A 15,076-nucleotide genomic window follows, 5' to 3' on the forward strand; every position below is an offset into this window, starting at 1 on the left:
CGCAAAATGAACGAGAATCCAATGCTGAACTTTGTAGCTACTGGCATTTTGTGGCTCTCGCTTGACTATGTACGTCGACCTTTACAATTCAAGGTTAACTGAAGTAATATTGCAACGAAGAGCTATTAACCTGAGTTTCAAACCACATTATTGCTGCCGTTGTCTTACGTAACCATGGCAACTTTTATCTCGTCATAAATGATGAAAACTTATAAATATCTACCTCGGTACTCATGTACTTACGAGTAAACATCTAGGTAATAACATAAACAGTTACTTGTTTCGGATTATGCGTTATTTTTAGGGTTACGCAACAATGGGTAAAATCCGAATCATATTATTAAAGTTCTATTGTCTGTCCGTTCGTTTTTAACACTTGAATTAATTTGCCCACCAATTTGTTTCTATTTAGCCTACTTTTAATGGAACCCTCAGTATCTGAAAAACAAGCTTCTTGACTCTTAATTCTGAATTGAGTTTCAGAATAACTGAAGCCAACATAAAGTAATCGAAATAAAGAAATATTAAGTAGGCCGTAATCAGAACATTTATTCGCCAATCGATCTATTTTTATAAGAAACAAAAACTTTAATATACATACACACTTTATTATTACCCGACTTTATTTTCAATGACGTTCTAAATATCTATTCCTTTCTATATTCCCTTTGGCAACGATAAAGATCTTTAACTCAGGGTAGTTTTAATAGCATTCTAAATTACGCAAAATTTGTTACAGATAACCTCATGAATCACCGGCCAGCAGAATTCACAGCAAAGCGATGATCAATGAAAGATGAACGGAGATGAATCGAACATTACACAGACGCTAACGAATTTATTCGAAGAGATGCTTCTAGAGACTGAAATGTCTGGAGAGAATAGAAGCAACGTGGACTTTACACAGTTCCTATCAGCTTTGCGGGAACAAAATACAAAGAATAATACTCATGAGCCTTTGGACTTCGGTGCTTTAGTGAAACTTGTTGACGGGTTGAGGAATAAATTGAATTTGACGCGGCCTACTGAACCTCCTTGTACTTACTGTGAAGGGAACTTTAGGGACGTGATCCTTGCTTACAACGGCATTCATGGATACCTCAGCTTAATAGTAAGTATTAGGATTGAATATATTTATACATTTTATTTGGGATAAATTGCTTATAATTTTATTAGAAGCACAAAAGCAATATTTTTATACTCAGTGTTGTTTTTTCTATTTTATTAATGAGTGTCTATTTACAAAGTAGCGGGACTTACTCAAAGACTATATAAAGTCTTGGAGCAGATCCCGCTGTCATAATCAAGTCTGTGCGTGAAATAAACGTCTATTTGCAAAAAAAATGCGTCTGCATCATAGAAATCTAAATAACAAGTTAGATTTCTATGGTCTGCATTAAAAATTGACATCAGTAGTTATTTTTTTATTTTTAAAAACTTGGCTAATTAATTTTTATCACTTTTGTTTGAAATTCGTCGAACAGTATCCAGTGTTAAGAGGCAAACCTTTGTAATACCCATTTCTATAAAAAACATACATTTCTCCGAAATTTGTTATCCTTGAAAACTAACATGTTGGTGGTATTAACTTTTTCCCACGATATTAACGAAAATAATCAAATAAGCCTATTAACAGGGTAGCTACAATAAACTGTGTGTTGGAAAAAAAAATCGTCATTTACAATTAGAAAGTTGATTCGATCTAAATTCTAAAAATAATTTCGTCCTGCCCATTTTGAAGTGCCTCATTGCTTGGGTTGCTTTACGTTACAATTAAGAGTAAAAAAAAAGTATTTATTCCACCTATAGATTCAAAGGGAAGTGCCCGACAGTTGGGCTGTATCACTAGCAGCATTTTAACAGAGTCAATTTCTTTTCTTAGAACTATTTGATTTGCAATTTTTTGAGGAGGATTCGTGCAAATAGGATCGTGAGTCGAACTCAAACGAAATCGTTGGATCGGTTTATGCACCGTCAACATTTGCAATATGTTTTGGAAATATTGACGTATTTCTACCAACCTTGTCGAAATTCACGGAAGTGGCTCAAATAGATATGTATTTATAACTGTGTCTTTACAAAATGCTAGCTGACCCAGCAAACGTTGTTTTGCCTAATATATATTTTTCCAGTTGTATGTATTTTTAATGCCACAAACAATTTCGTCCAAAAAATAAATTTTTTTTTTTTTTAGTGTGAGCAACCCTTATCACTTAGGGGTATGAAAAATAGATGTTGTTCTATTCTCAGACCTATCCAATATGTATACAAAATTTCATAAAAATCGTGACACGGGAATTTTATATATTAGAAGAAAGATTAAGTTTAATCTTACTAATATTCAAAATGCGAAGTTTTGTATGTATGGATGTTTGTTCCTCTGTCACACAGAAACCACTCAACGGATTTATACCAAACTTGGTACGAAGAAAATGTATAACCAGAATTAACAAATATCACGATTTTATGTTCCCGTGGGATCATTTTCTATTTTGCAGCGTGCAGTGCCCGCGGGCAATAGCTTGTAAACCTGTATTTGAATGTTATCGTTTAATGTTCTATTGTTTTTATAACATCACTTGGGGCTCTCTGTAACGGAGTCATACTATCGAAAAAAAAGTGGGAAAATTGTACTTGAAATTCAAATGCAAATCGTAAAATATTGATTTTACAGAAATAGATAGACGTTAGTTTGGTTCTCGGTGTTCTTTCGTGCCAGTAGGTCATATGATTGATTTATGAGGTGACTACCAGCATAGCGTACTCTTAGCTAAGGTAGATCGATGTTGAAATAACTAGGTCAGATCAATTTCTTAATCAAGGTGAAATAAATTTTAACCAATGCAGAAACGACGGTCTTTTATATTTTTGTTGCACCGGAGCTCTCGAATGGATAAACCTATTTTCATTATCAAAACCTGATTCTTTTAGTGTAATGATTTATTTGAAAAACAGTTAAGAGAGACAACTGCTTAACGCCATACATATACTGAGCGCGACGTGTCGCGATTTCGATCCCCGCGTAGGACAAGCATTTGAGTAATCCACGAATGCTCGCCCTTAGCCTGGGTGTCATTGTGCAGGTGACTTGAATATATATGAAACGCCCCGAAAGATCCTATAGCAAGAATATTAAAAAAAAAAACAAATTAATAATGTACTTTGATAATAGTGTGCTACGGAAAACGTCTTCTTACGACTAGAACGAGCTCAAAGAGCTGTATTGAAGATTCTTTTCTATCGTCCGCGGAGATATTCAACAGTACAGCTATATGCTGAATCAAAAGTTCTGACAGTAAGACAGTTGTATATTTTCCAGTCCATGCTCCGCAAACACTCTGCGCGCCCACTATCAGAGCCTACTGGCAGAGTCAAACACACAGTCTTTCCCCAACAATCCTGTAAAACATCTTTCGCTAAAAGGTGCTACTATATCAACAGTTCGAAAATTTACAACCAGCTAAATAAAGAATTAAAATTTTTTCATTCAACTAAGTATCAGTTTAAATCTGCCTTACGAAAATATCTTTTGAAACTCGACCATCGCAAGACGGAGAATCTTTTGACGGGAAGCTATTTCAATCTAAAGGATTGAATTTCATTATGGACAGTTAAAATTTAAATTTATATATACGCTCACAATCATTCTTATATATAAACACACCCCTACTAAATCCACACTCTCACCATCTATCACACACACACCCTCACACACACCCACCCTCACACACACCCACCACACAGAACTATTATTACTTTTTGTTTTATTATTTTTATTATGTTTCCGCTATCAATATCTTTGCCCTGGATTAGCTTACTTTGATCTGTAACTTTTTTCTTTTTTGTTACCACGGTCCTATCCAGGAAATCGTAATTGTATTGGCTTATTCGGTAGTATAATTTTGAAGGCGCACTGACTTCTATGATACAGGTTTTTTCCTAGTTTAGAAGTCAGGGTCCTTATGCTCTGGCCCACATAGCCATGATCCTAAAATGTAAAAATTTGTGATCCTTTTGGTAATAACAAAGATTATTTATTTTTATTTATTTAGTGTACTATGACGACCTCCGTGGTCGAGTGGCGTACGCATCGGTTTCAAGGTGTCGCTAGCTCTGAGGTCCCGGGTTCGATCCCCGGTCGAGTCAATGTAAAAATTGTCATTTCTATATTGTCTCGGGTCTGGGTATTTGTGGTACCTTCGTTGTATCTGAATTCCATAACACAAGTGCTTTAGCAACTTACTTTGGGTTCAGAACAATGTATGTGATGTTGTCCGCATTTATTATCTATTTAATTAATTGATGCGATACAAATCACTTCTGATGTCTGCATCAATTATCCTATTTATTACAGTATATCCTGATTAAATCTCTACGTGACTTTTTTTTAAGCTTTTACATTCCCGTATTTGATAAAACACGTACGTACACACATGAAAATGATCATAAATATTAATCACACCATTCAAAGTCTGTCAATATTTGTGTTGTCTCATGTGGCTTGACATCGCACGATAATGATTTGTTAACTACCCGCAGTGTCGAATAACTCTTAATTAAGGTCATTTACTCTGTGAATAATGAGTTTTTGATCGGTAAGGGATTTTTGCAAACAGTTTTATTTCATGAATATTTTTTGTAGGTTTTTAGTCTCAGAGGACGAGCGTGATTTTTGTATGTTTGATTTAATTTGCGTTTTCCTTACGGGAGATAAGGACGATGTACGAAATGTTATTAATCTGATCCCTTTTTCTTTATCAGTATAGAATATTAAAATTTTGCGATTCAATGAAGTTCGATATGTTTATTAATCGAGTTATTTCAATATAAAAATGCGTGTCACATACACAGAGACAATCATATAAAAGTAATACGTGTAGACATGCAGGCATTTTGTGGTCAGTGTCATTAAACAAGGTAAACCATTTAATTCCTTAATATACAACCAGAATACGTTTTGGGAATTATTAAGTTAGGTTGTGTAAGGCATATTTATCTTCTTGTTAAATGTAGACAAAACTATTGTTTTCTACGAAGCATGTTGGAAATGACCCAAATCCATCTAGCCTAAACCCAAACAAAGCTAGTAATATAAGTTCTCAAAAAGTGCTAAACACACTCGTACACTTCTAAACGCAGAACACATTATGTTATCGCTTATTTACAGAAACATTTGTCCTGAGTGCGAATCGAACCCACTACCAGCGCCCCAGCGTAAAATCATAAATTTCATATTCTTGGGTTAATCCTTGACCTTTAAAAAAATCTTATTTTACACCACAAAACAAACCTCAGTTTACGCACTTCTGACGTCACCAATACATTATAAAATCAAAATAATAATATTATTATTTATGACTCATTAATACCTAGCCGGAACAAAAATGTTAACAGTTGGCTTTGTATAAACAATCATAAAATGATATTGGCGGCTTTCCAACAATTTTCAAAGCACATTTGGTGCTAGCTACTTTGGATAAAACTGTTTATCGTCCCTGTGGGCCTCTTTTAGCCAATAGGTTACGAGAGCAGGTATAACAACAAAACATTAAGATTATCTTTTTAAATAACGATTGGAAGCACTGCAGTTTTTTTCAATACGGAATAGAACTAGCTTTTTATTGCACGTTAAGTTCTGTAGCATAGGTCACTATTCGAAACTGCTTTTGGGCAATCTGTCGTCGGTTTGTTCAACGTAGGACAAGCATTTGAGTGATCGACAAAGGCTATACTTGACAATACAATATTTGACAAATCCCCCGCGAAACAAGAAGTTTTCTTAATAAACATCATTTTTTTTACCTGAAACTGATTTTCCCTTAAATGGTACTTTCGACTCGCGATGGACTCTGGTCGATAATCCTTGCAAAATTGCACACATATTGCGAAGAGTGTGTACATAGAAGTCACTATTCATTTAATTCATCCGTCCATAGTTACAACAAAACATTTTTCCATAGTCTGCTTCTCAAAGTTTAGAATGTGATTGTTTGACAAGATTACATTTTTTATCCAATACCCAGTTACATTCCAAAATGTCTAGATTACATTCTCGTCTCTTTTTAGTCGAAAATAAAAGTTCCACTTCCAAATGAACCTAGACTACCTACCTACTTGAGAATTCAATTGTCCACTTTTGAAACTGAATTTAAGACTGTTAAGTGCCCAAAATGTAGTTTGAAAGGTTGAAAGTTTCAGTCCAGTTTGATAGTCATTTAACTTAAACAAGTACTCTTAGTTATAACTTTAGATTGAAGCAATATTATTTCAGTTTCTTGATATTGTAGTAGTTGGAATCTAAAATCTGATACAAAATTATTTGTTGATGAACAACAATGTTTCTATTCTTTTCGTACCTGAGTTTTCATACATGTAAGTACTACACCAAATTGGTGACATGGTCCTTATATGATCTTTTGCAAAATTATAAGTGAAGGGCTCATTTTATGCTTTAGCCTGAAGGTCCTCATGCTTAGAGATTTGTAAAACTGTCCTGTGCTGTTATGATTTTGTTGCGATGATTCTTCTCTCGCAGCAAAAGCACTTAAGATGCGCCGAAGGGTGAGCGAGACTGGGTACTATCCAACGTAATTTGACCTCCAAAAACTACTGTTAAGTAGCCTAATTTGAATAAATCAATTTTTGATTGAACCAAATATACATTACAATATTCAAAATTGTATTTTTTCCAGGTATGTTTCTTCGGCAGCCTAGCCAATGCTCTGAACGTGGCGGTGTTGACACGACGCGACCTGGCAGCGGCACCCATCAACCGGCTGCTGAAGTGGCTCGCAGTGGCTGACGTCTTCGTCATGTTGGAGTACGTGCCCTTCGCGATATATCGATATCTGGTGAGTAGAATTGATTAAAAACTGCAAATCAATATGGTTAGCATTGTAATATAGATTATTCAACCTCAGATCGATATTGTAATTTCCTCAAAAGGCCAGTCCTAAGAAATAGTCTGCATAAGCTTATACACTTAACTCGCATTTTAAAATTGTCTGGACTTTAGAAGAGACCGCGACCTCTGAGTTTGTGTAGACATTTCTTCTCAGGGTAATTCAAAATGTGTATGAAGGATTGCAATGCATTGCCATATACCGGCACAAAAACGCGGATGACGTAGCATGTCGGTTCAGGTTTAGTCAGTAAAAGTCTGACACTACCCATTTCCTCCCTCGAGGGAGTGGGTGTCCATGAGGATTTCCGAGCCTTACCAAAAAAATGGGTAATTCAAAATAAAAAGATGTTCCACGAAGAAATCGAAGTCATGTCCACAGCAAGAATCGATTATTTGTTTATATAATTAATATTGCGTACAAATATAATTGCGTAACTATTCTCGTTAGTAAACTAGTTCTAAAACAACGTTCTCTGATAACTAGTGCTTAAACAAAACAAAGTCTGGTCAATTAGTACTAACTAGAAAACTAGACGTATCATACTTGAAACTCTATAGACCACTTGAAACGTGAGCTTATATTTTACCATTACATTGGGGTTTTGGTGCCTCCATTATTTAAATATAATTCATGAAAATGAAGGAGGCATCAATTTTTACTTTTCAATGATAAAAAAATATTTTACCGTGTCAAAATCAAAATCAAAAACGATTTAATTTCAAAATTTTAAAGTGTTTGATTGTTGAATAAAATGATAGGAAAATTTTATTAAAATAACTCTGTGTCAAATAGGAGCATACGTATGTTGTGGACGAACGATTCGCATTAAGCGGACGCTAAAATGAAATAGCTTAACATTTTCCCATAATAAGAATTAAATTATCACTTGTAAATAAATTAATAGAAACGTTGAAAACATTCGAAGAAAACCGTCCATAAAAGCGGAATAACGAAAGGGGGAAAAGTTTCAAGATTAAGTAATTGAATTGTCTATCCTAACTTTCACAAAGTTCATTCCATTCTCTCGAATACCTTCGAAAAGACTTCCGAAGTTTAAGAGCATCATCGGGGCGTTGATCCTAAACAAATGGCCGTTCTTTTGCCCCAAAACTTGTCTACCTTTCGGTCGCCTCGCAATCAAGTTAAACATAAAACAAGTTACTGTTTAGGAACTTTCCAGAATTTCTATTAGATTAGGGCTTGCATCTGCGCCAAACTTTACATCAAGTTTATTGTTATTTAAAGTGTTAGCTAAACAAAAACCTAATCCTTTTGATGAATTTTTCGGATTAGATAGACGGCAACGAGACGAAATTTGTTCTCATTATCTAAAAAATTTTGCTGAATTAGAATACTGATTTTCTCTAGCTGGAATCTACCGACTTCTAGTCCATTGAAGCGGAGAAACGGAGAAATATTAAACACGCATAGACAGCCAAAAGTCGGTTTCCACCAAATTCATCAATCACATCGTATGCCCATTCTTTGTATCTTCTGATAGCTGACATGACAGCTCACTGCAGAAAACTCATATGGTGCGTGCTATGTACATGTATGAATTTATATGAGGGGTGTATTAAGGTATATCATCATCATCATCATCATCATCATCAGCATCATCATCAGCCTATCGCAGTCCACTGCTGGACATAGGCCTCTCCAAGTGCACGCCACTGAGATCGATTTTCGGCTTCTCGCATCCAGCTCCTATTATTAAGGTATATGGAGAAGGGTAATTGGATTTTACCGTACAAAAAAAGTGGCCGTTCAGAAACTGAAATCGTCAGGTATCGATATTTTAGAAATGTATGTATGGTTGTCAGATATCAGGAAATATTCTTTTTTTTTTAAGGTGTATGCAGAGCCTTGTGCCAGAGTTTTTAAGCTTACCTTACGTACGTAACACAGTAATTTCAAACCTTAATAGCTTTAAAAAACCTTAAAAACTTTTTTAAAGCTTCTTGACGTCACTTATTTTTCTTAGATCAGTGTTAAATTAATAGAAACTCTGCGGTATAAAATTGTCAATTTCTTTCAATGTACATTCAAAATACTCTCAATCACTTTGTCTACAATTCCATCACTATGACCTATATAATTAAGTTGTTGCTGCAAGAATGCCTGTTTATTTTGCTAAGTAAACTTCTAAGTTCTCTTAAACCATCATCTGGCTTTAAGCTCTTTTTAATAACACTTTTAATTTGGTCTAGTACATTTTTAATGAAAGATATATCAATATGAAACGACGCTTGATCAAATAAGAAATATTAAAAGGAGGTCAGTTTTTGCACCGAGGCAAATAAACACGAGAAAAATTGAAAACTCTCACTGTTAATAAAAACGATCCGATACTTCGTGTTTAATTTAATATTTTATAAAATCTCACAGATATGATAAAGGCGATGATTGTGAGCTTGTATTTTGTTACCTTTATACAATTGGCTTGAATTATTTTGATGAAATTTTGGTAAGAAGTCAGATATCTCATACCGGTAAAAAGCAGCCTAATACATAGACTGCTTTATTCTCGACTGCAAGAAAAGAAAATATTTACGTAGTTATAAAAAGCTAGTCATCATCTTTATCATCATCCTAGACTTTTCCCAACAATGTTGATGTCAGCTTCCAGTCTGACTTGATGCAGCTAAGTACATACCAGTGTTTTACAAGAAGCGACTCTCTATGATCTCCTCAACTCAGCTATCTGGGCAAAACGATACCCCTTAAGCCTTTATCTAGTATTAATAACAGACGGGACACACAATTTATCGTGCCCTCCAAAGCACGGGGAAACTCTCTCATCCACGTACCGACCGTATCATGCGTAGCTTGACCTGTGTTAGTTTCCTTTGTGAAGTTGTAGCTTAGCCGACGACGAGACGGCGACAGACGAGCCCATTACAAAAGTTTAATCAATATAATAAAAGCTAATCTTAACATAAATATTATTAAGCTCTCAATAGGTCATTCAAAGGACTCAAATTCAAATTCAATATTCAATATTACCTTTTATTCAGAAACTCAAATTAAATCCCAAGCTTTGAAAGAAAATTATACATATGTGTAGGTAGTAGTAATACATTTATATTATTTGGACCGCTTGAAAGAGCATTAGGAAAACATAAATAGGGGTGGACAGGACAGTCGGAAAAGGGCCAAGTGAATTATTAGCTTTGTGATTTCGACTTTTGTATTATTATCCTATTTATTGCAAAAGTTTTTACATTATCGTTCGATAGATATTATAAGACCAATCTATTTATTTTGTTTTCACGTCTCCTGAGAGCGACCAGGATTAATCTACTAAAATATTTGCTTAAAGAACAATAGTATACTACTAATATATTAGTATTCATGTAATGTTTTGTTACCTAATTCTAGCTTAATTCTTCCATCCAATCCATTATAATGTCTACTTCAGGTCAGGGTCTTTTAGCACTAGACCAACAGGCCAGTCAAAGTATACCCTTAATCATGCTTATTTACTCGTAGACAATAAAATGAAAGTAATTATCCTATAAACAACCAATAGATAATTCTTTAGGTACAACAATTACAATGACTTTTCAGTTACTAAATCAGTTTGTAAGTTCCTATAGTTAAGATGATCACACTTCACAAGGAGGTTGTTATGAAGTCCAGTCACGAACTGTAGTCAGTTCGCCTTCTCGTAGGAACAGTGCGGTAATGCAATCTTCTATTACCGGAGATCGCACTACGCTTACTGAATCAGAAAATCGATTTATTAATGTCACTTGAGAAACTTCTAGTTTGCAATGTGCTTTTGTTTGTCTCTTTGAACTAGAAGAACATTGTAGGAACCGAAGATAAAATGGATAAGAAATTTCTTCCTTAATTTTAATAAAAAAAAAATAAAAAAAGGATGAAAAGTTAAAGGAAGATTTAAAAGATTTTGAAATTTCAGTATAATGTTTTGCTAAAATCACAGTATCGGTGAAGTCAGTGGGCTGTAAGCTACCAGCAAACCTATCTGCTGAAAAAAAAATGTTAAAACCAAAAAATAACCTTATAGAAATCCTAGTCGTCGTTAGACTGATAAGGAGTATGTGAACTCGCAATATAGCTATTCGATTCTTTTACATTAAAATTGATGTTCAATGCCTAGTGAAATACGTGAATTACGTTAAAAGTCGTGGAAAAATGACTTGAGATAAGAAGAAGCTGCTCATTCAAACATGAAAATATTAGGTCGATTTTGCATAAAGTTTGGCTAACTCCCAAATATCAATAAACAAAAAAAAGAAGCATTCCAGTTAACGCGCCAAAACGGAAGGTTTGACATATTCAAAGTTTCCTACGTAATATCAGAGGCTAGAACATCGTAGAGATAAGGAATAAAATTCCTCAAAGGTGTAGGAATGATATTTCTTTTCGACAAGTGACGTGACTTTCACATGTCAGTTCAATACATTTATTATGAGTAATTTGTCAGCGTTAGCTCTCAGAGAAATGTAATATGCCTAAAAGCAGAGTTTAACTAAATTACACAACATTCCAAATAAAGTTCACATGAGTAGTTAATTTATTTTTCCAACGATCTCTGGAATTTACGCACCGTTTTTCATGTTATTCAAAGAAAGCGAGTTCTCAAATTAACAGGCTTGGATTTTTGATTAAAATTATTTACGGAATGCCATTAATAACAGCCAGTATTGAATGGTATTCATCTTGAATCTCGCTGATAGAACATTATTTAAAATTTATCTTTATTATTTAATATACAGAAAGCGCTGGAACGCGGATAATATTTTCCAAAAAAAATGCAATGGATCCTTTAAATATCGCAGGTTCGAGTCCCGTCTGAGGTAAATAAAATTGAGCATGACTGTTAAAGTTAACACTTTGTATTAAGGTACTATATTACTTTACCCCATTAATGCAAAAAAATATTTTTATTCTGCTACCTTTAAACTTTGCTCGGTACCTACGATGTTACAATTTTAGAATGGACTATTTTGAACCAAGTCCAAAAATCGAAATACAACGATTCTTCCTCCTTCCGTTTCCGGACACCATATTGTGTAGCACGAGCCGAGCCAAACCAATGGAAAAAAACTAAATTGTCTGTGAAACTTGATAGAAAGCGATTCCCAAAAATAATTCTGAAACAAAAAGTGTCGGCAAAACAATTTGCTGTTTCTACTAGATTGACCTCAAATCGAGGCGTATACCTATGGCTTTTAATGTCAATAACTTTAAATGGGTCTCTTCGAAAGAAAACTTTTCTGTTTCAAAATCTAAAACTAAAGAAAATGTTACACACTTGTAAGAGAGGAAAAAATATCGTGATGAAGATAATGATCAATGAATATTCCGATCATTTATAATGATCTATAGATTTTAGATTGAATAATTATTCAGAACCTATAAATAGCAAGAAAGTAAAATGAATATATTCAATCGTCTTATGACGATTGAATAATGAAGAATGACTCTTGATAAGGGACAGTGAATATAAAAACAAAAATAAAAACCTTGAATCAAAGATGTATGAATAACAGCCGGGTCCTACAAAGGCAAATGAGTTTTACATTCACTAAGAAATAGGGAGCAAAATATAGTTGTTCGAAAATAGATTTTGATTCGGGAGTCACATCGAATGAAATTGTAATCATATTAATTTTGTATCAACTGTTTTATGCCAGTTTCGGTTTTCGATTCGTTCTCCCGAAAATTTGCTGAATTAGCAAGCACAAGTCAGTCATAGGACATTTAAATTCAGGCAATAACAGCTCTTTCAAATAAAAAAAATACTCTCTCTAAACGTGATTATTCTCTGACTTAACAATTTCAAGGGAATTAATTCTCTTTTGAAATGGCGAAATTTCAAGCCGTAAAAAATAATGCAGGCAAAGCTCCCTAATAAGTAGATATGATGTCTCTTTTCATTAAGGCTTTTACAAATGTTTGTACGAAACTCCCCTAACCTTGTCCTCTGCTCTCATAATATTTTAGTATAAGGGTTATCTTTTACTTTGCTTTGTAATGTAATCCCTAAAGACATATCCGAATACAATGTTACTCTGTTGTTGCCATGGTAACGACTTTGAAATGTCTTTACCGAGTATTGGAGATTATAATGTGTGCAAACGTTTACCAACTTATGAATATGCATTATTAGCTTGGTGAAATTAGAATTAAAGTCAAAGATACTGTAATTCGCATATTGCTTAAGAACATAATCATTATACATTTTTCCACAAATAACGAGTAGAATAGTCACAAAAAATCATGCCTGGATAAAGATTTAGATTAAATTCCCCAAATCGTGTAGGTAGTTCGATTATTTCAACCTAACAACAAAATTGATTTTTGTACAATTATTTGAAAGAAATATCAAACTTTCAAGGTATCGGGTTTAGGTCAATTGTAGTTAACATAATCATTTTTACCAGTCGCTTAGTTGTTATCACTTTAATATCTGACAAACTAGGCTTAATAAGGTACCAAAAAACAAAACTTGACATAAAAATTAAGATTTCAAGACGCAAATTATTTAGCGTGTCACAAATAAAAACCTTAGTCCCAACTGTTGCTTCAATTTAATAATGGTTTTATTTCCTTCGAAGCTTCAATTGTATAGAAAATTGTGGCTTTGTTCGCTGTTATATTTTAATTTTCTTTCCATAATTTGAAATTATTAATTTGGATTTATATTTGTTTTAGCGATATACAAAATAAATAATAATAAAGGAAATAATAAATAAATGCGGACAACATCACATACATTGTTCTGAACCCAAAGTAAGTTGCTAAAGCACTTGTGTTATGGAATTCAGATACAACGAAGGTACCACAAACACCCAGACCCGAGACAATGTAGAAATGTGTTTTTTTACATTGACCCGACCGGGGATCGAACCCGGGACCTCAGAGCTAGCGACACCTTGAAACCGGTTAAAATATGTCTACATGTTTCTATAAAATATAAAGCAATTACTCAAAAATACCAACTTGAATAAAAATAATATTATCGAACATATAGATTTACATGCGCTAAGTCTAATAATGCAATGTTAAGTACTTACGTTAAAGTCAGCTTAAGATACAACAATAGCAACAAAAACCTGGAATAGTCTTTACGGTAATGCAGTAAGGTTGATTATTCATTGTTATACCTACACAAGTTATCAGCAAGATATGAAAGCAGTAATTCCTAACGCAGGTTTTGCGGTTTAATTTAGGTCAGTGCATTTGTGAAGTCATCCAGGCATACGTTACAAAATATTCATTAGTTGATTGACTGATTAGAAATTTAATCAGTTAAATCAATCGTGCAGTTTATATCATTGTGTCTGTGTGTGTATTACTACTATTATAAGCGCGAATGTTTGTATGTATGGATGTTTGTTCCTCTTTCATGCAAAACCTACAGAATGGATTGAGACGAGACTCAGTACACGGATAGTGTACCAACAAGGATTGATCACTTTTTGTTTATAAAATCGGGGTAATAACTATCCTATGTGGAAGTTTTAATACCGATTTTATGTTCACGTGGGATCATTTTCAATTTTAAAAATAAAACCTAATTTATTTTAAGTTTGTTTAAAAAAAATCCTAATAAGGGATTATGAGTACAATAATGAAATGGTTTCATTACCCTTGAACATAGAATTTTGATCAAAAGATATTCCAGATTGTATTAAATGATAACGGGATTATCGAATTTTCTACTAAAATTTTAGGCTTTAGAAACATAATTAAGTATTTTAAAAGCAGCCAATTTACCACCATTTGTATTCTAAACAACAACATATGGTTTTTGGGGTTTCGTACGACGCCATTTACAGAGGCATGGCTCTCTGAACCCTGATAGATAGACGGCTGTTTTTTTTTTGCTATATCGAAAAATGACAAAAGTGGTTAACAAATCTTCTGACTGGCATAAATTTGATGGATGACAAATTTTGTTTACAATTTTTTTCTTCTTTATACCACTTATTCATTACAATTAGTGTCGCGAGCCCGACTCATACTTGACCGGTTTTATTATTTTCTATTTAATCAACTTTCAAAGTAAAGTACCTATGCTTAGAATAATATAATGCACGTTGTACGGTCAGCTTTGATCGGTAGATTTTCAAACGACTGAAGGTTTTCAAATGATTTCCTGTTGTTATATGAAAACTAGCTGATCTAGCAAACGT

At 33.8% G+C, this 15,076-nt stretch overlaps 1 protein-coding gene across 1 annotated transcript in view; it reads left to right on the forward strand.

Annotated features, from left to right (window-relative positions):
- The first annotated feature begins 724 nt into the window (after nt 1-724).
- LOC113494982 (sex peptide receptor-like) overlaps nt 725-15,076 on the forward strand; it is a 31,151-nt gene continuing 16,799 nt past the window's right edge. Inside the window, exons 1-2 of the mRNA XM_026873538.1 lie at nt 725-1,111; nt 6,693-6,851. Of these exons, the coding sequence (XP_026729339.1) occupies nt 797-1,111; nt 6,693-6,851 (474 nt within the window). The 5' untranslated portion in view covers nt 725-796. The remainder of the gene's footprint in view (nt 1,112-6,692; nt 6,852-15,076) is intronic.

This window comes from Trichoplusia ni, chromosome 1, assembly GCF_003590095.1.
Source record: "Trichoplusia ni isolate ovarian cell line Hi5 chromosome 1, tn1, whole genome shotgun sequence".
In the NCBI taxonomy this organism is placed as follows: Eukaryota; Metazoa; Arthropoda; class Insecta; order Lepidoptera; family Noctuidae; genus Trichoplusia; species Trichoplusia ni.